Below are 21,580 nucleotides of genomic sequence, written 5' to 3'. Positions count from 1 at the left end.
CATATTCACTTTCCATCTCACAAACCACCAATATTCTTATTTGTACTCTCATCTACACCACAACCATATATACGTAATGATCCAATTATTAGTGTTCTGATTGGAGTCCTTCTAGACCCTCTTATGCCTTGACTTTTTGTAGGAGGAACAAACAGAGTGCAGGATTGGATCTAATCCTACTAATCTGCCCCCATTTAATTGATTTATACAATTCACATGGGAAACAAGATGAGAATGGTAAAGGACAAGTTCAAGGGAACAGCATGAAGGTGGGACAGATGTAGTACAAAAGAATTATTGTTTTACAAGTAGAGATGTCTAAACTCTTAACTAGATGAATGTAGTCTTGTTCTGCAGGGGTGACTCAAAAGAGTCTATCTGCATGTAACCAGTTCCCTTTTATTCTGAACATGGACAGGCTATGTTATCAACCTAAATTAACCCTTGGTAGCAAATAGACTATATTCTAACCCAACATGAAAAACTTTTGTGTAATCAATTGATAATTGAATTATCATTGTACTGTGTGCCTACTTGAAGCAAACACTGAATTTATGTGGTATTGAGGTATGGTTTTGTAAGATATTGATAGCTTGCAGCAAATTTTGAGTCCTGGACATGGAAATGGTTGAATAACCATGGTATGGTTTTCAACATAGTTACAAATACAAGCTGACCTATGCATGTCACATGTATTTGTATTGCAGGTTACCTAAATACAGAAATTCTATTTGATAAGAAACAGCTAAATCAGAACCAATTGATAAGGTGTCACCTAAAAAGAAATGTCTTTTACTTCTTTGGCAGGACAAGGATGGCCGTCAAGGTTTCAATGGAAGGACGAATTACTTAAGGATTTCACATATTTACTATATTATGACCCTAAGGGAAAATATTCTGATTAAATGACCTACATTGTACAAAACCATCCTAATGTGAAATATGAATCTTTCTTACTAGAGTAATTTCACATGCCATGCAATAACCCACATGGAGAGGGGGAACTTTTCACTGTGACTTGTGGAATACATCTTACGTGAAAGTTGTTTTAAAAAGCATATGATACCCACAAATGAGAACTTCAGTGTGATACAGCTTTTATACAAAAGAATGACCTGACATGGCATGCAATGGCCCACATTGAAAGGAATCATTTTTGTTATGGTCTGTGATGCATTGTACAAAAGAGACATATAACATGCAAGGATCAATACTGTAGAGAAGCCTTTCCACTGTGGCCTGTGTGATACAGCTTTTTCACTAAGGAGTAATTTCAAAACCCATGTAGCAACATATACAAGAAAACAAACTTCCCAGTATTACCTGTGTGTTGCACCCTTCATGTGAAACAGAGACCTCAGATTTGATACCATGAACCACACAGGAGAGAAACCCTTTCAGTTTAACCCGCGTGGTGGGTCTTTCATAGAAAAAATTGTCTTCAAAAGGTATGTGAAGAACCACACCAGAGAGAAGTCTTTTCAATATGACTTGTGTGATGCAGCTTTCTCACGAAAAGGTACTCTAAAAAAACACGCATTGACCCACACTGGAGAGAAGCCTTTTCGATGTGACCGGTGTGATGCAACTTTCTCACAAAAGTCTGCTCTAAAGCCGCACATGATGACCCACACGGGAGAGAAGCCTTTTCAATGTGGCGTATGTGAAGCATCTTTCTCGAACAAAAGTTATCTCAAGACCCATATAAGAATACATACAGGCGAAAAGCCTTTCCAGTGTAATCAGTGTGATGCAGCTTTCGCTCGAAACGCAGAACTCAAATATCACATCATGACCCACACAGGAGAAAAACCCTTTCCTTGTAACTTGTGTGATGCCGCTTTTGTACGAAGAAGCGTCCTCAAAAAGCACATGATCGTCCACAGTGGAGAGAAGCCTTTTTGGTGTGACCTGTGTGATGCAGCTTTCTTACGAAAAGTTGCTCTAAAAAACCATAAGAGGACACACACTGGAGAGAAGCCTTTTCAATGTGACCAGTGTGATGCAGCTTTCTCACTAAAGCGTGCTCTAAAGCAACACAACCTGAGGCACACTGGAGAGAAGCCTTTCCAGTGTGACCAGTGCGACGCAGCTTTCTTGCGAAACGAGAGCCTTAAATATCACACCATGACCCACACGGGAGAAAAGCCCTTCAAGTGCGACCTGTGCGACGCAGCTTTCATACGAAAGAAGGTCTTCGAAAACCATATGATGAACCATGCTGGAGAGAAGCCTTTTCGGTGTGACCTGTGTGACGCAGCTTTCGTAGAAAAGGGTTCTCTGAAACAACACATGAAGACCCACACTGGAGAGAAGCCTTTTCAGCGTGACCAGTGTGATGCGACTTTCTCGCAAAAGTGTGCTCTAAATCTTCATAAGCGGAGGCACAGCGGAGAGAAGCCTTTCCAGTGCAATGTGTGTGGTAGAGCTTTTATCGGAAAGGCCATTCTCAGATATCATACCATGACCCACACAGGAGAGAGGCCATACGAGTGTGACCTGTGTGATGCAGCATACATACGAAAGTCTCCTAAAAAAGCATATGATGACCCACACAGGTTAGAAACCTTTTACGTGTGGCCTGTGTGTTGCAGATTTCCCACAAAGAAGTAGCCTCATGAGACATGCGATGATTCGCACTACAGAGAAACCATAAACCTTTCCATTGTGATGTGTGTAATGCAGCTTTCATATGAAAGAGTGATATCACAAGGTTACATCAGTGGTGAGAGATCTTTTTGCTGTGACCTGTGTGATGCAACTCTCTTGCAAAAAAGTGACCTCAAGGCATGTGGTGGCTCGCACAAGAGAGAAGACTTTCCGTACTTGCATGATGCAGCTTTCTCACAAAAGGTGTCAAGTCAAGCAGCATGTGTTGACCCACATAGGAGAGAAGCCGTTAGTAGCATTGATTGATTGAATTAGTCTTTGCCCAATTCTTTTCGTGCAAAACAAAAAAGATTGGGTATTTATGTGTGCTTTAATTGTCCACAAGCAGAAGTGGTGGAACAGTTGTTGTGGTTATATGCAAAATGTTCATAAAGAGATGGACTAAAGGGTAGACATTAGGATAGTTCTTATTATGAATTAGTGTTGTAGATATGTGTTTGGAAAAATGAAATCCAGAAATGATAAGTTTTAATTTTTATGTAGGATCTTGGTAAGATTTAGAATCATGAAGCTCTCATAATAAGTATAATGTATATGGCTTTAAGGAGAAATACTATGCTTACATGTAGATTTTTAAAGATGGTCAAATTGATTGGACGAACTAAGATTTGAATAAATTTAGATTATTTGCTTGAAAGGTCATTCAGTGCTTGATTTCAGACATACAAATAATTTAGATATATATTTTGGATTAAAATGCAACAAAATATTATCATAAACTATTCAAAGAGGTTGCATGAATTACCTACTCAACAAAGGGATCACAAAACATGCTTACAAGTGGCATAAATTGCGGTTTATGCCTGATTGGTCCACTTTCTTCTTGTCACTGCAAACCTGGAATTGGTCTAATGTTAGATGTATTGAATACCCCATAGTTTGTGCACAGTTAATGAAGTCTCCTGCTTTTGTCGAAGAGGTCATATCATGCCTTGACCTTTCAAGATGTCAAGCTCCTTCTCATGAGTGAAAATTCATGAGTTCAACTTTTAATCATGTCAATATGTATTTCATTTGTGCTAACATTGCATCAATTTTGTTTATACTTGTGGTAAATAAAATATTTTAAAGTTGTTCATGATTTTTTTTTCTTTTTTTTCCACAAAAGAACCCAGTCACAATGTCTGAACAGAACAAAGGCAAATGAATACAAGTAGAGCATTGAGCAGAGTGTACTACAGTTCAGAAAAAAAAAATAGGGAGAGGGTCAAGATGCAGCTTCAGACCCCTTTCATGGTTCCAACCCCCACTGTCTGAGACCAAAATGATACATGGACTCAGAAATTTGCCTTATGAAGAGAGGCTTAGGCACCTTAACTTACACTCTCTGGAAAGACGCAGAGTGTGGGGTGATCTAATAGAGGTGTTCAAGTGGATCAAAGGCTTTAACAAGGGTGATGCAAACAAGGTCATCATATTAAAACAACAGGGCAGGACTCGCAGTAATGGTTATAAACTGGAAAAATTTAGATCTAAAAAGGAAATAGGCAAGGATTGGTTTACTAATAGGGTGGTCGCAAATGGAATAAACTTAGTAACCATGTAGTAAGTGGTGAAACTTTCAGTTGTTTTAAGAAACAATTGGACAACTTTATGGATGGGGATGACAGGTGGTGATGGATACGGAGCTGCCTAGTGTAGGCCTTATGGTCTCTTGCAGTCTCCTTCATTCTTATGTTCTTATATACTTTTGTACCCTATGGTCTGCAAAACAAAGAGGGATAAACACTGAAAGGCATGCCCTACAAACCACTTAATGATAATAAAATCCCATACAACTCTTTGCACAGAGTATTAGAACACTTTAGAAAAGACACTCATTTCACACATGGCCACTTTCTGAATGGCGACAACCCTCTCACTTGCCCATGCCAGTTTCTTCCTCAATACAATGCCATACATCCTATTAGAATGCCTTCACAACCACTTCTTGGTGAGGTGCTGGTGTTGTGTTTCACCTAAAATTAGGTATAATGTGATTGTTGTTTGATGGGGGTAGGTAGGGACTAGGACGTTGTTGTGAAGGCATTATAGTAGATTGTGTGGTACTGTATTGGACAAGAGACTCACATGGGCAGGTGAGAGGAAAGGGAGGAGTGGGGATGGAGGTAGAATGTAGATTGAGAGAAGTGAGTAAATGCCTCGGTGGACTAAAAAGTGTAACGAGAAATAGACATCTGGGAATGGATGCTAAGAGGAGGTTATGTGAAGGAGTGATTGTGCCAACAGCATTGCATGGAACAGAAACATGGAACATGAGAGAAGGAGTTTGAATGTGTTTGAGATGAAATGTCTGAGAAGATGATGGGGGTTACTAGGCTGGATAGAGTGAGAAATGAGGAGGAGAACAGAGGTGGAAAGGGAACTGAGAGATAGGGTTGATGAAAGAGTATTAGGATGGTTTGGACACTTGGAAAGAATGAGTGAAGTAAGATTAGTAAAAAAAAGTGTGGAAGGAGTGAATATGAGGGGGCATCCTAGGATGAGATGGAAGGATGGGGTGAAAGGGGCATTACAAAAGAGAGGAATGTCTGCAGAGGAAGGATGGGAGAGGACAGAAGATAGGGGTGAATGGAGAGGGGTTGTGTATAGATGATGCTGTGATGCATGAGGGGGAGTGGGTGGGGGATGTGTGGTGAGGAAGTATGTATGAGAAAAATTTGACGCAACCCGAAGGGATTTCTCCCCGTCTTCTCCTTCTCTGCATGAGGGGACGGATAGGGGGGGGAGGGTTGCCAAATTGATGAAGTGGCCTTGCTGTGGATGTACTGTGTCTTGCGACACTGCTTCTGACCCAGGGCAGTGGACAAGATGCAGGGATGACCCGTCATCCAGGAGGTGCCAAGATTTGAGGGAGGGAGGTGGAGTGGAGTTGAGTGGAATATATAGGAAATGGAATGGGTGGGAGTGGTTTCTATGCCTTTTTCTTTTTGGCTACCCCCTGTGTAAGGGGGGGAAAAGCCGTTGGTATATGTATGTACCACTTTGCTTGTCCTCATTTCACTCAATTCTAGTCATATAAAACTAAGGTGTTATAGATCATATTCTCCATACAATGTGTTTATTACATTTTCATTCCTGCACTTTTTCTACCATTGAAAGGCAAGCAATTTGTTCTTCATGTATATAAAGTAACCAAACTTGGTGTTTAGACATGAAAAAAAAAATTACTTTCATGTGTCTTCCACATTTCTAATGATGTTTTGCTTTCTGCTTCTTTTTCATGCTCTTGTATTTCCATTCTTCTGTGTATTATTTATTTTGATGTTAAACTTTCCACTTCATGATGGGTTAGGTTGACTTCTTCCATATTTTTCTTTTTCAGTTGTATCTTTGAATTATTCCCTGTTAACCACTTCCATACAGTGTCGCCTACGTAGGCGTCATGAGGAGCAAGTGGGTACGCAATGATGCCGACGTCGGCGTCTTGACTATATTTGTTTTAGTCGTACCTATGTAACCTCCATTCTCTCTAAACTGGCTTCATCATATTTTCTACGGTTATCAAAATTCACAAGTGAAAGAGAGCGAACGATTGAGCACTGACTTTATTTTTTATAATGCGATTATTATGACGCAACATTAAATCATTATCAAATAGGCGAGTGCTCCGGTTTAAATAAGAACCCCTTGAAAGACACAATTCTTGAGTACTTAGAGGAAAATAAACTCGTCCTCGCCTCACGGGAAGATGTTGGGGGTGCTAGCCCCGTAAATGATCTAGCTTTACAGGTTGAACTTAAGAAGTTGGAACTAGAAATAGAGAGACTCAAGTCTCAAAGTCATGGTATAGAAAAAACACCTAATATTCCGAAATTTAACGAGGATGAACCAGACAAGTTCTTTTCTATTTTCGAGAAGTTAGCACGTATGTACCAATGGCCATTCAGCCAGTGGACGCAGATGGTGTATGGTGCCCTCTCGGGAAAAGCTCTCGACACATTTATTGCACTTTCCGACAGTCAGAGTAGTGATTATTATGTACTTAAATATAATATTCTACAAGCATACCAACTTGTTCCTGAAGCCTACCGGCAACAATTCAGGAAATGTAGGAAATCCAACCAGGAGACATACGTGGAGTACTTCCAACGAAAGCTCCGCTTGTTCACCCGGTGGGTGGAGAGCGAGGAGGCTCACGTAGACCTGGAGAAACTCAAAGGGTTAATATTGATGGAAGATATTAGAAATAATATCCCTCCAGATGTGCGAGCCAACTTGGATCAGCGAGGTATTCGTACCTTGGCAGAGGCTGGCCCAGCGGCCGACTATTACCATTTAACTAATCCTAGAATGCATTCCAGGTCTCACCCTACCTTGCCCCAAAGCTCCCCCCCCACTAGGGACTCCAAGCCAGTCGGACCTCCACAGGCTCCTCGACCACCGGCTCACTCATCATCTGCTTCATCTACCTCAGGTAAGCCTATTGATAGTGAGACCAGGGAATCTACCCTCACTGGAGGCAGGAGCTATTGCAAGTATTGCAAAAGACCAGGACATCATGTTGATGAATGTTTCAAACTACAACAAAGAAAGGTTCCTCTCCAAGGGTCCCCCTCTCTCTCGATCAATGTGGCCAAGCAATCGGAAAGTTTTTTGGAGCCCTGTCTCACTGCTGTTAGCCCATCAGTTGTCCCAGATAATCCTTCCTCACCTATGTTATCAACATTTGAACCATTCTGTTCTTCTGGTTCAGTGGCCCTTAATCAAGATAGCCCACCTACATCTATCAAGCTTCTGAGAGACACAGGCTCAGCCCTATCATTAATTACAAAAGATGTGGCTGCTTTGATAAATGTCGGGCAGCTAATGCTGCCAGATGTGCAATGTGTCCCAGAGTGAAGAGGTTAATCTTGTCACGTTAATCTTTTGGCCACTCATTAGTTCTGACACCCTCCCCACAAAACTCCTACTCAGTCACCCCTCCCTTTCAGCATAGTTTGATTAAAAAGATGACATATTCACTTTCCTTCTGACAAACCACCAATATTTTCCATTGTATTCTTATCTACACAACCATGTATAAGTAATGACCCAATTATAATTAGTATTCTGATTGGACTCCTCCTAGACCCTCTTCTGCCTTGACTTTTTGTAGGAGGAAACATACAGAGTGCAGGATTGGATCTAATCCTACTAATCTGCCCCCATATAATTGATTTATACAATTTGCATGGGAAGCAAGATGAGAGTCCTTTCCCTCCCCTACAACAATGTTGCTATCAGAGAAGGATAACTCATAGGAATGAGAAAAGACAAGTTCAAGGGAACAGCATGAAGGTGGGACAGATGTAGTACAAAAGAATTATTGTTTTACAAGTAGAGATTTCTAAACTCTTAACATAGATGAATGTGGTCTTGTTCTGCAGGGATGACTCAATAGACTCCCTAATATATGATCTGCATGTAACCAGTTCCCTTTTATTCTGAACATGGACAGGCTATGTTATCAACCTAAATTAACCCTTGGTAGCAAATAGACTATATCCTAACCCAACATGAAAATTTTTTGTGCAATCAATTGATAATTGAATTATCATTTTACTGTGTACCAACTTGAAGCAAACACTGAATTTATGTGGTATTGAGGTGTGATTTTGTAAGATATTAATAGCGTGCGGCAAATTTTGAGTGCTGGACATGTAAACGGTTGAATATCCATAGTGTAGCTTTCAACATATTGACTGTCTTTAACCTTATTTTCAATATAGATACAAATACAAGCTGACCTATGAATGTCACATATATTTGTATTGCAGGTTACCTAAATACAAAAATGATAATTTCATAAGAAACTGGTAAATTAGAACCAATTGATAAGATTATGTCACCTAAAAAGAAATGTCTTTTACTTCTTTGGCAGGTCAAGGATAGCCGTCAAGGTTTCTTTGGAAGAATTACTGAAGGATTTCACATATTTACCATATAATGACCCAAAGAGAAAATAGTCTGATTAAATGACCTACATAGTTGAAAACCATCCTAGTGTGAAATATGTAATGAATCTTACTAGAATAATCTCACAGGCTATGTGATAACCCACATGGAGAGGGGGAACTTTTCACTGTGACTTGTGGAATACATCTTACAAGAAAGTTGTTTTAAAAAGCATATGATACCCACAAATGAGAACTTTTCAGTGTGATACAGCTTTCATACAAAAGAATGACCTGACATGGTATGCAATGGTCCACATTGAAGAGAATCATTTTTGCTATGGTCTGTGATGCAATGTACAAAAGAGTCATATAACATGCAAGGACCAATACTGTAAAGAAGTCTTTCCACTGTGGCCTGTGTGATACAGCTTTTTCACTAAGGAGTAATTTCAAAACCCATGTAGCAACATATACAAGAAAATAAACTTCCCAGTATTACCTGTGTGTTGCACTCTTCATGTGAAACAGGGACCTCAGATTTGATACCATGACCCACACAGGAGAGAAACCCTTTCAGTTTGACCTGTGTGATGGGACTTTCATAGAAACCGTCATCTTCAAAGGGTATGTGAAGAACCACACCAGAGAGAAAGTTTTTCAATGTGACCTGTGTGATGTAGCTTTCTCACAAATGGATACTCTAGAGAAACACGTGAGGACCCACACTGAAGAGGAGTCCTTTCGATGTGACTTGTGTGGTGCAACTTTCTCTCAGAATTCTGCTCTAACAACGCATATGAAGACCCACATGGGAGAGAAGCCTCTTCAGTGTGGCGTATGTGAAGCAACTTTATCAAGCAAAGGTTCTTTCAAAGCCCATATAAGATTACATACAGGCGAAAAACCTTTCCAGTGTGATTTGTGTGATGCGGCTTTCGCTCGAAACGCAGAACTCAAATGTCATATCATGAACCACACAGGAGAAAAACCTTTTCAATGCACCTTGTGTGATGCCGCTTTTGTAAGAAAAAGCGACCTCAAAAAGCATATGATCGTCCACAGTGGAGAGAAGCCTTTTCGGTGTGACCTGTGTGATGCAGCTTTCGTACGAAAGGTTTCTCTTAAAAACCATAAGATGACACACACTGGAGAGAAGCCTTTTCAATGTGACCAGTGTGATGCAGCTTTTTCACAAAAGCCTTATCTAAAGAAACATATTCAGAGACAGACACACTGGAGAGAAGCCTTTCCAGTGTAATCAGTGTGATGCAGCTTTCTTTCGAAAAGCACACCTCAACTATCATACCATGACCCACACAGGAGAGAGGCCGTGCGAGTGTGACCTGTGCGATGCAGCATACATACGAAAGAGTCTCCTAAAGAAGCATATGATGACCCACACAGGGTAGAAACCTTTTAGGTGTGGCCTGTGTGTTGCAGATTTCCCACAAAGAGTAGCCTCATGAAACATGCGATGATTCACACTACAGAGAAACCTTAAACCTTTCCATCGTGATGTGTGTAATGCAGCTTTCATATGAAAGAGTGATATCACAAGGTTACATCAGTGGTGAAAGATCTTTTTGCTGTGACCTGTGTGATGCAACTTTCTTGCAAAAAAGTGACCTCAAGGCATGTGGTGGCTCGCACAAGAGAGAAGACTTTCCTTGTGTGATGCAACTTTCTCACAAAAGGTGTCAAGTCAAGCAGTATGTGTTGACCCACATAGGAGAGAAGCCATTAGTAGCATTGATTGAATTGGTCTTTGCCCAATTCTTTTCGTGTAAAACAAAAAGGACTGGGTATCAATGTGTGCTTTAATTGTCCACAAGCAGAAGTGGTGGAACAATTGTTGTGGTTATATATGCATAATGTTCATAAAGAGATGGACTAAAGGGTAGACATTAGGATAGTTCTTATTATGAATTAGTTTCGTAGATGTGTGTTTGGAAAAATGAAATAATGAAGATCTCATAATAAGTATAATGTGTACTGCTTTAACGAGAAACACTATGCTTACATGAAGATTTTTAAAAATGGCCAAATTGATTGGATGAACTAAGATTTGAATAAACTTAGATTATTTGCTTGAAAGGTAATTCAGTGCTTGATTTCAGACATACAAATAATTTAGATATATGTTTTGGATTAAAATGCAACAAAATATTATCATAAACTATTCACATAAACTATGTCTGATTGGTCCACTTTCATCTTATTATTGCAAATCTGCAATGGCCTAATGGTAGATGTATTGAGTACCCCGTAGTTTGTGCACAGCTAATGAAGTCTCCTGCTTTTATGGAAGAGGTCATACCATGCCTTGACCTTTCAAGATGTCAAGCTCCTTCTCATGAATGAAAATTCATGAGTTCAACTTTTAATCATGTCAATATGTATTTCATTTGTGCTAACATTGCATCAATTTTGTTTATACTTGTGGTAAATAAAATATTTTAAAGTTGTTCATGATTTTTTTTTTTTCTTTCCACAAAAGAACCCAGTCACAATGTCTGAATAGAATAAAGGCAAATGAATACAAGTGGAGCATTGAGCAGAGTGTTCTACAGTTCAGAAAACAACAAAATAGGGAGAGGGTCAAAAAGCAGCTTCAGTCCCCATTGATGGCTCCAACCCCACCGTCTGAGAAAAAAATTATACATGGACTCGGAGATTTGCCTTACGAAGAGAGGCTTAGGCACCTTAACTTACACTCTCTGGAAAGATGCAGAGTGCGGGGTGATCTAATAGAGGTGTTCAAGTGGATCAAAGGCTTTAACAAGGGTGATGCAAACAAGGTCATCATATTAAAACAACAGGGCAGGACTCGCAGTAATGGTTAGAAACTGGACAAATTTAGATTTAAAAAGGACATAGGCAAGAATTGGTTTACAAATAGGGTGGTCGACGAATGAAATAAACTTGGTAACCATGTAGTGAATGCTGAATTTACAAGTTGTTTTAAGAAACGGTTAGACAACTTTATGGATGGCGATGACAGGTGGTGATGGATACGGAGCTGCCTAGTGTAGGCCTTGTGGTCTCTTGCAGTCTCCTTCATTCTTATGTTCTTATATACTTTTGTACCCTATGGTCTGCAAAACAAAGAGGGATAAACACTGAAAGGCATGCCCAACAAACCACTTAATGATAATAAAATCCCATACAACTCTTTGCACAGAGTATTAGAACACTTTAGAAAAGACACTCATTTCACACATGGCCACTTTCTGAATGGAGACAACCCTCTCCCCTACCCATGCGAATCTCTTGCTCAATACAGTACCTTCACAACAACTTCCTGGTCAAGTGCAGTGATGTTGTGTTTCACTTAAGGTTAGGTGTAGTGTGATTGTTGTCTGATGGGGTAGGTAGGGACTAGGAAGTTGTTGTGAAGGCATTCTAGTAGGACAAGAGACTCACATGGGCAGGTGAGAGGGTTGTTGTCATTCATATCACACAACATTGAAATTCAAGCAACAGGTCAAGTGTACATAGAGATAGCTTGATGGAGGGGCAGTTTAGCATTGAAAGAATGGAGACAACCCTCTCCCCTACCCATGCGAATCTCTTGCTCAATACAGTACCTTCACAACAACTTTCTGGTCAAGTGCAGTGATGTTGTGTTTCACCTAAGGTTAGGTGTAGTGTGATTGTTGTCTGATGGGGTAGGTAGGGACTAGGAAGTTGTTGTGAAGGCATTCTAGTAGGACAAGAGACTCACATGGGCAGGTGAGAGGGTTGTTGTCATTCATATCACACAACATTGAAATTCAAGCAACAGGTCAAGTGTACATAGAGATAGCTTGATGGAGGGGCAGTTTAGCGTTGAAAGAGGAAAGGCTGTAGGTAGGTCTGTGTTAGAAAAAATAGAGAATGAATTGCTAGTATGGAAGTCTTTGTATCTCTTGCAGTTTTAGTGTTGTCTCCCAAAAATCTGCCATTTGAATATTTTAATAGAAAATAGGTTGGGGTAGTTGGGTAGACCTAAGGTAGTGTTTCCCTCTTTTTTCTCTGGTGAGTAGAGATTTAAAGAGCATATGGTTAGTAGATGATACAGGAAGATTTTGACTGCAGTGGCTTGAATTAGAGTTTTGGAGTGTGAGTGGTGATGATGTAACTGGGCAAACCAAAATTGCTTTTCCTCTTTTTCTTTTGGCTCATGAAGGATGAATGGGGAAGGCAGTGGTGGAGTGTATGTGTATCTAATTGTGATTGCCATATATATATACATTTGAGTTCCAATCATAGGAAGACGAGTTTTCCTAGTTTGGGATGAATCCCAGTTAATCCAATTGCAGGAATAGGTTTCATTAATGTTGGGCTGGTTGGGTGTAATTGTATACTGTATTGGCTGCATGTCAGTGAGCGTTATGGAAGAGGGGTAGGTGCCTGTTGTCAGGGGTCCTTCAATGTGTAGAAATGTCATTGAATTTTGGGGACGGCTATTTTTGATGTGGTATCTTTGATAGGTTGGGGTTTGGAGTGTGCTGGGCAATTTGGATTATGGAGATGAATTTGAGTTTGGCCACTCATTGTTTCAGGTCTAGGAGGATTAGGGGACTTGAATGAGCTCTTGTTGATCTACAATTTAGGGTTGGTGTGTCACAAGCCAGAACATACAGGGTGGGGGGGGCTTGGGTGGTCAGAAGAAAGTTGCCATGTTGGCATTTGTTGATGTGAGGAGAATGCTGGTGTGGCATTCATGATGTATCTATTCTATTGTTTCTGCAGGGAAGTTTGGTCTTTCTTGGGATGGCAAGGGGGTGATGGGAAGGAGGAGGTGGATTTGTAGTGGGATGGAGAGGTCACATGAGGTCCTTGTGTTAGGCTTGTGGCTTCTCTTGGTGAGGATGTTGAGGGTTGTAGGCCATGCCAGACTGGCAGATTGGACGTCTCCAGGTTTAGCTATCATAGGTCATATTCAGACTCTGGCTTCTTGGAAGTTGATATGTAAGTCTTGAAGGCAGATGATTTCTTGTTCATAGTATTATATTATGCACTGTGGAGAAGATATTGCTTTGTACCAAATTCTGTGCAAGCTGGGTTTGGGCATGAGGAAGCATATGGGGAGGACAGGTGCACACATACCTGCTGAACAGCAGTGTTATTGGTGGGAGTGAGATGATAGGTTGATGGTGATTACAGTGAGAGAAGTATATTATATAACTGGTCTAAATAAGAACATACCTAAACCAGTAACTGACAATTTTGTTCTGAAGTTCAGATGAAATGAGATAACATTATATACTACTGATTTAAGTGTATTTTCACCAAAAGTATTGAAGGGAATGCAAGGACTGTCACCCATACTTATACACCTGACGATCTTTAATTCATCATTGTTTGTTCCTCAATGTTATGAAATATATCTTTGTAATAACTTCTAATGTAATTTTTTTCAATGTAGTTTTTTTTTTATCAGTATTTTGTTGGATTTATGATTAAGACTGAAAAATCTATGTATGACTATAAACATCAATACCATTATAATTTGATCCTGATACAGAATATACATTGTGGTATATGCATATATATGTTATATATGAATTCAAGGTGAGAACTACATGAAAACAGTTATGATTACTGCACCATAGTTTATCTCAAAATCTTAGAATCTCATAAAGGTTTTACAGACATCACTGTGAAGCTTTGTCATACAAATGTGGTTTGCATTTCATGCAACTTTCAAACTTTAAGGCTGTTCAAAAGAAAAATTTCCAAGGTTGATTTATATGCCTTGGTTATAGTTTGATTTTTAATTTCTGGTGGAAGATTATTCCAGTCTCAGATGGTGTTTGCATGAAGCGATTTAATTATGCTTTTTTGTGGCATCGCAGTGGAACAACTCTGGTTGTGGCTCTCCTGGCTGACTGAGGGGCTTCTGTGACTTATTATTGAATGTGTATTTCTTTCACCACCCCTTGTCACCACTGTCACTTAAATTTGACTTGTAATATCACTCGTCTCGAGGCCCCTTGCCTCTCGTTACGTGAGGTTCACTAATATTCAAGTTCCTCTTAAGTAGTAGGCCCAATGCCTTCTTTTTCCTGTAGTCTCACTATTTTCTAGGCCCCATGCCTATTCCTCTCGTCCTTTGGGTTAATAAAAGGATGGTGAATTTTCTTTCTTCTTTCACTGTAATTTCACCTTAGCTTACACTCGGGATCTCTTTTCTCTCGTCTCTACATCGTCTCCTGATCCTCTCTCCACACCCTCTCTATATCTTCTCCCTATATCTTCTCTATCTCTTCTCCCTATATCTTCTCTCTATATCTTCTCTATCTCTTCTCCCCCGAGATCCCGTATCGTACGCTGAGCTACCTTCGTCTGACGTCACTAATTTTTCTAAACCAATCTTCGGTGACTTCTCAAGTAACTGTCACTCCTTATGGGCGTGACTTTGAATTCATGCACCAATAGTTTTTTTCCTCCTTCTCCACCTTGCACCAATCCGGAAAGCTATCACAATGCCACTAGCGATATTGTTTATCTCAGCATTAGTCAAACGAAGGTAACCTGCGCTTACAATGTTGTGATTACATAAGCGATTATAAAAACAGTCACCACCGTCGATGTGTTTACATAGACAAAAGGTCGCCCTCACCTAGACATAACATTGCCCTCGAGCAGGCGTCGAGTCTGAATTATTCTACTGCCCTAGCTCATTTCCATTCGTACACTACCGGCCTCTTACAATTTCAACTTCACCGTGGAATGCTTTATAGAAAGTGTTAATCTGCTGTTTCCACTTTTTTTGAAGAGTCGGTTGGTTAAGAGGTTTAAATAAATTGGTTACACTTATGGTATGCCAATAGTTGCTGAAGACAAATTGTGTTGATTGTCTTTGAACCATTTCCAATTTATATGTGAGATATGCTTGTTAGGGGTTCCATATGGATAAAGCATAATCTAATTTGGGGCATATGAGTGCTTTGATGTCACATCTTGAAAGATTTCCTTTGACAAAACCTAATATCTTACTGGCATTATTTGTGACATGATTTACATGATTTTCTCAGGTCACGTTGCATGTTAGGTTGACACTGAGATAGGTACACTGTTCAAGAAATACAAGGTATATACCAAGCATACTGTAAGTCAAAGCTCTAGTATTTCTGCCTTTTGTTACCTGCATGGTTTTTTATTTTGGATTGAAGCTCGTTTGCCATGCAAGAGATCAATCTTTTACATCATGTAGATCACTTTGTAGCCGTAGCTGTTCTATGCTTTGAATATGGCAAGACAGGAGGCAGTCATCAGCAAATAGCTTGAGCTTGGAATTAGGGCTTAACTTGTCACCAATGTCATTGATGTACAGTAGGAACATTAAGGGTACAAGTACTGTACCTTATTGTACTCCAAATATGATAGATATAGAGTGTGGACGTTCTGCACTCAACTTCTAATCATTGCATTTGTTAAGCCATGTGTTGATCCATCCCAAAACATTGTCTTGAATGCCACACTGATTTAGTTTAATAGGTTAGGGTAGGACAGTGTTGAATGCTTTGCTGAAATCCAATATTTGTGTGTTGATCTAACTTCCAACATTTCTGTCCAGGTAGTGTAAGGTCTCTTCTTTGTGTTGATGAGCTGAGTTTCACATGAGTTGCCTCAAAAAGCCATGTTGATAGGATTTGAGTATGTTATATTCTTGTTATTCTTTTTCTGCCAGATTGAGCCTTATGTGTTGGTCAGGTCGATAGAGGTAAGGTCATCCCCCATTCCCACATTGTATTGTCTCCCCCCCTCACCCCCTATGGTTGCTACCTGATACTTACATTTAAACACAACTCTGTATCTCTGTCATTTAGTCTGAAGATGTAATATACGAAAGTACTTACTGTCTACAAGTTTCCCTTCTGTGGTTATTTTGCATTTTTGTATCATGGTGATGTGATTGCTTGCATATACATACATACATACACACATATATATATATATATATATATACATTACATATATACATATATATATATATGTATGTGGGAAAGGTGGAGGGGGAAACACGGGTCTTTATCTGAATATCGAGTTTAATCCTGACCGGTTTTGTTTACAATAGCTTCTTCAGAAGAAGCTATTGTAAGCAAAACCAGTCGGGAATAAACTCGATATTCAGATAAAGACGCGTGTTTCCCCCTCCACCTTTCCCATAATTTGTCCCAATGTCTCTACATATATATATATATATATATATATATATATATATATATATGTATATATATATATATATGTATATATATATATTTATATATATATATAGTGATATATATATATATTTATGTATGTATATACTAACCAAATTACCCGTGCATTGCTGTGTGCAAATGATCATTTTAATTTTGATAGAATTTCTGGAGAAAAGTTACACATCAATATAACTCAGTGGAAAAGGTAACACAAATAAAATGTTAAGAACAAAATAAATCTGAGGAGGAAGATGCCCATTGGAAATAAAATATACTCGGCCATAAGAGAAGAATTGAAACCACCTCTAAATATCTTTGAACTTGATAATTTTACCACCCACAAAAATAAATAAAATAAAAAATAACCAATATTTCAACATTTGGTAAAATTATATATTTTTTTTATATTTACATGCTTTCTCCGTACAAAGGCTATTGTAGTTTGTGGCAACATTAATATCACAAATATGAATAATATTTATGAACACATACAATGGTTTGTTTAATCAAAGTAATTTTTGTCACAAAAATGCTATGCATGTTAAGGGGACACTACAGTAGTGGCATGTTACCAAACCATACCCCTTTAACCCTTAACCCCAACCAAAAAATATATATATATAAATATATATATATATATATATATATATATATATATATATATATATACAGTAGTGGGATTCAAATTTTTCGTCAGCCAGTTCTAATTTGCAACCACTAATTTACAACCACTTCTTAGCCACATTTTCTTTATATTATTGTTATCAATTAAATATTCTAACTAGAAATATGGAAAACTAACAATATTATATTTAAAATGCATCTCTGGCTGCCAAACGTAAAAAATATTCAAATATTTACATACGAAAAACCTGAAAAATTGTCAGGTGGAAAAAAAAAATGGGGTATAGACCTGGGTGCCAACCTATAGTTAGTCTCGTGATCAAAAAATTCGATTTGGGCAACCTAGTGCAGGTGTATTTATTTTTTTACGGACGCATGTTTGTGTGGGGGTAGTGTGTGCATGCGTAGGCTATGTATGTGCTTACACGTGTATTTACCTAGTTGTATTTACCTAGTTGTATTTTACGGGAAGGGGAGCTATGCTCGTGGTGTCCCGTCTTCATATCTCATTTTATCTAAACTATTTTTAAATTCATGTATTGTTTTTGCACACACCACTTTCTCATCTAACTTGTTCCAACTGTCTATTACTCTGTGAGGAAAGCTGTTCTTTTTCAAATCTCTTCTATAGTTGTCTTTTTTTATTTTCTTTCCGTGTCCTCTTGTATTTCTGTCATCCCATTTTATCAGATTCTCTCTATCAGTAATTTCTATGCCTTTCATGATTCTGTAAATAGCTATCAAATCTCCTCTCTCTCTTCTTTGTTCTAGTGTCTGTAGTTCAAGTTTTTGTAGTCTCTCTTCATATGATAGTTTTGAGGGTGTTGGTGCCAATTTTGTAATTGCTCTTTGTATTCTTTCAATTTTTTTTATACATATGTGTACATGTACATGAGTGTGTGTGTGCATGTGTGCAATGCATTTGTGTTATTTATAAACAAACATGTTTGTGTGGGTAGGCCTAAGGAGTGTGTAAGAGAGTGCGTGTATGTATGTATGTCCATAATTATAATAAAATGTAGTTTAATAACACAAATATACAGAGAAACCAAGCACTATATACATGAAAAAAATGGTAACCACTTGTGTAAATAAACTATGCAATAAATCACTAACGAAAGTTACGAAACATACCGTCCCGGTACTTATCGGATGAGATGCAGAAGACCACTGACCAGCTGAGCAACTAGTCGGTTCGCCAGTTAGCCGGTTCGCCGAACTGACAAATTTGCGTGAGCCGGTTCTAGCGAATAGGTAAGAACCGGCTGAATCCCACTACTGCATATATATCTTTTTAATGAAATATAGTTATCCAAGTACCTGGAGTGATAGGGTATCAGAATAAATATGGTTATGAGGGTCTATCTTTAAAACCCTTGGAGTTCATGAACAAACAAATAGACAGAGGCTACTACTTTATTATAGTAGATATATATATATATTAGCTGAAACCACCAAAAGGCACAGTCATGAAAAAAGTTCCCTCTTCTCAACTCAAACAAGCCGCCTCTGAGTCACGCAACAACCCCAACCTTGTCTTTCGACAAGCTGACAAGTCTTCTATTTATGTCTTATTTAACAAAGAAGACTATTTCTCTAAGATTAACCACATCCTCTGCGGCACTTCTAAATTCAAGAAAATCTCTAGTCATCCCACCAGCAAACTTAAGGTTCAGGTTAACAAACTCATCGCAGCTAATAACACAGTTGTAGACCATCTGCATATCCCTCCCATTACTGGTGAGTTCTCTCTTGGCTGTATTTATGGTAACGTCAAAACACACAAGCTGAACTCCCCCCTCCGCCAGATCATCTCACAGATCACTACCCCTGCATACGGACTCGCAAAACAGCTCAGCAATATCACCACCCCATTCATCCCCAAGAAGTACTCCCTAAAATCATCTGATGATTTGATTGACATATTACACAGCAAGCAACCCCAAGGAATAATGGCTTTCCTTGATGTGGAATCGTTATTTTCACATATTCCAATTCTTCCCACGATTGAAATAATCCTGAATAATGTATACCGCCACCCTGAATTACAATCCACTAAGATCCTGGAGGAAATGATGAAATATCTCCTAGCCAGCACAACTGAAGTGCCCTTTAGAAGCCCATCAGGCCAGTTATATCTACAAGTGGAAGGAGTTGCCATGGGTTCACCTTTGGGATGTACTTTTGCTGAATTCTACATGTGCAATCTAGAGAAAAAAGTCTTACAAGACCCCGTCTTAATACCCTTTTCCTACTGTAGATACGTTGATGACATTTTACCGAAGTTAGGAGTGAGTCCCACCTGAATGATCTACAGCTAACCATGGACATAGCCTTTGTACTACACTTCACATATGAACTCCATATACACAACAAAATTCCCTTCTTTGATGCCCTCATCCACTCTGAAGACGACAAATACACAACGACCACTGTTTACAGGAAAACAACTGACACCAGAAGATGCCTGAATGCAGGAAGTGAGTGCCCCCAGCATTACAAACTTGGCGTCATTCAGGCATACCTTCGATGCGCATGTAAGAACTGCTCTTCTTGGGAAAAATTTCACTCCAAAATAATGCACATTAAACAAATTCTCATTAACAATGGTATTCCCAACTTTCTCATTGACAAAGAGACTAGACTTTTCATCACCCGCAACACAACACAACACAACACGGACAAAACAACACACATTCCACACACACAGTTTATTACAAAAACCAAATGACACCAGAATATGAAACAGACGAACATGTTCTCAAAGACATCCTTGCACGTAACGTCACATGCACCAATCCACACAATAAATTGACCCTCATCATATACTATAAAAAACACTAAAGTCCCTAATGTTATAATGAAAATTAATATGACTAAAAACAACTCTCTCCTCAGACTGATATGGTGTACCAATTCACTTGCCCCAAAGAAGGTTGCAAACTTCTTCCCAATGCTTCTTATACACTCATACCTCGATTTAACGGACCGCACTTTAACGGATTTTGGATGCAACGGACAAAATCTGTAGCTTCCGGATCGTCCGGAGCGACTGGACGCGGTCCGATGTTTCCGCAGTTGACCGCCAGATGACCTATGGTTGCTTTGTTTATAACTGTGCCAGAACACGTGGAGCTGTTTGGTCCGTGTTTTTTGACCTTTTTTTGGCCCTGTTTTGTGTGTTGTTTGTGAAATAATTCAACAGTTTTTTTTAACCACGGCACCTGTACATCCTGTAGAAAAGAGGAAAAGAGTCAATTTAACAGTATCACAGAAGCTTGAGTTGATTAAAAAGTTGGAAAGTGGAGTGTCGGTGAAGCAGGTGTGTGATGAATATGGAGTGAAGAAACAAACTGTGTCCGATATTCATAAACAAAAGGAACAACTTACCCAATATTCGCTGAAGTATTTTTCATTTTTGGGGGTGAAAATTTTGGACTTGGTACTCATGGGGTGAAAATTTTGGGCCAGATCCCAGGTATTTACACTAACAGATTGGATAGTGTGCTTAGGTAAAAGTACCGTACTGTATTCATTCCTCATTTTTTCGTAACGTAAACATTGAAATACAGTAGTATCGGAAACTTCGGACAATCGGATATATCAGACCGGTGTTCCCCCCTTTTAGTCCGTTAAATTGAGGCATGAGTGTATTGGTTTCACCACTACCTCTGTAAGAGACTCACAATGCACGCCTGTGAAGGAAGTATACACAGACAAAGTATACAACAAAACTCCAAACAGACAAGATTTAGTTAACAATACAAAAATAACAATGCAACAACAACAAGAAACTAAACATCTTGGAAAGAGTCTACATTACACAATACACCCCTATCATTAATATACAGATAGACACAGTACTTAAAAACTACACATTAAGGCTGCGTGGCAACAAAGACCAAACGTCCAGCTACAGTGATCTGATGTCCAGCTACATCCCGCTGAAATGAAGACCTCACCTCCGTTCAGTACCTGACGCCTAGCTGCTACGACCTAACTTTCCAAGTTCCTTCATTTACTCTTTTTCAAACTCCTGCCACGTACATTTAGTCTTACCTGAAGATGGTTGTTGTAGGATTCAACCAAAAGCTTGTATTTCATATTTTGTGTAATGTTTTTCATTATAATAACACCATGGGTCTCGGAAGCCTTGTGTACCCCCTCTCCAAGACACAAACAAACTATCCAGAAAATTGAGAAAATCACTATGAT

The 21,580-nt window shown here is 39.1% G+C and overlaps 1 protein-coding gene across 7 annotated transcripts in view; it reads left to right on the top strand.

The window, feature by feature from the left end:
- The window catches only part of LOC143031957 (uncharacterized), a 54,505-nt gene that overhangs the window by 18,103 nt on the left and 14,822 nt on the right, over positions 1–21,580 (top strand). For 4 of the 7 annotated variants that reach the window (XM_076196352.1, XM_076196349.1, XM_076196350.1 and 1 more), the window contains exon 3: positions 808–3,731. The exons of 2 other annotated variants lie outside the window; for them this stretch is intronic. In XM_076196352.1, coding sequence (XP_076052467.1) covers positions 1,372–2,613 — 1,242 coding nt within the window. In that variant the 5' untranslated portion in view covers positions 808–1,371 and the 3' untranslated portion in view covers positions 2,614–3,731. Of the gene's footprint in view, positions 1–807; positions 3,732–3,778; positions 5,150–21,580 lie in introns of those variants that run through there. One more of the 7 variants, XR_012967052.1, reaches the window with a different exon arrangement.

This window comes from Oratosquilla oratoria, chromosome 12 (assembly GCF_046742065.1).
Source record: "Oratosquilla oratoria isolate Oo_2021 chromosome 12, ASM4674206v1, whole genome shotgun sequence".
NCBI classification, from domain to species: domain Eukaryota; kingdom Metazoa; phylum Arthropoda; class Malacostraca; order Stomatopoda; family Squillidae; genus Oratosquilla; species Oratosquilla oratoria.
Note: the sequence above shows the minus strand (reverse complement) of the source record. Positions and strands in the feature narration are given on the sequence as shown.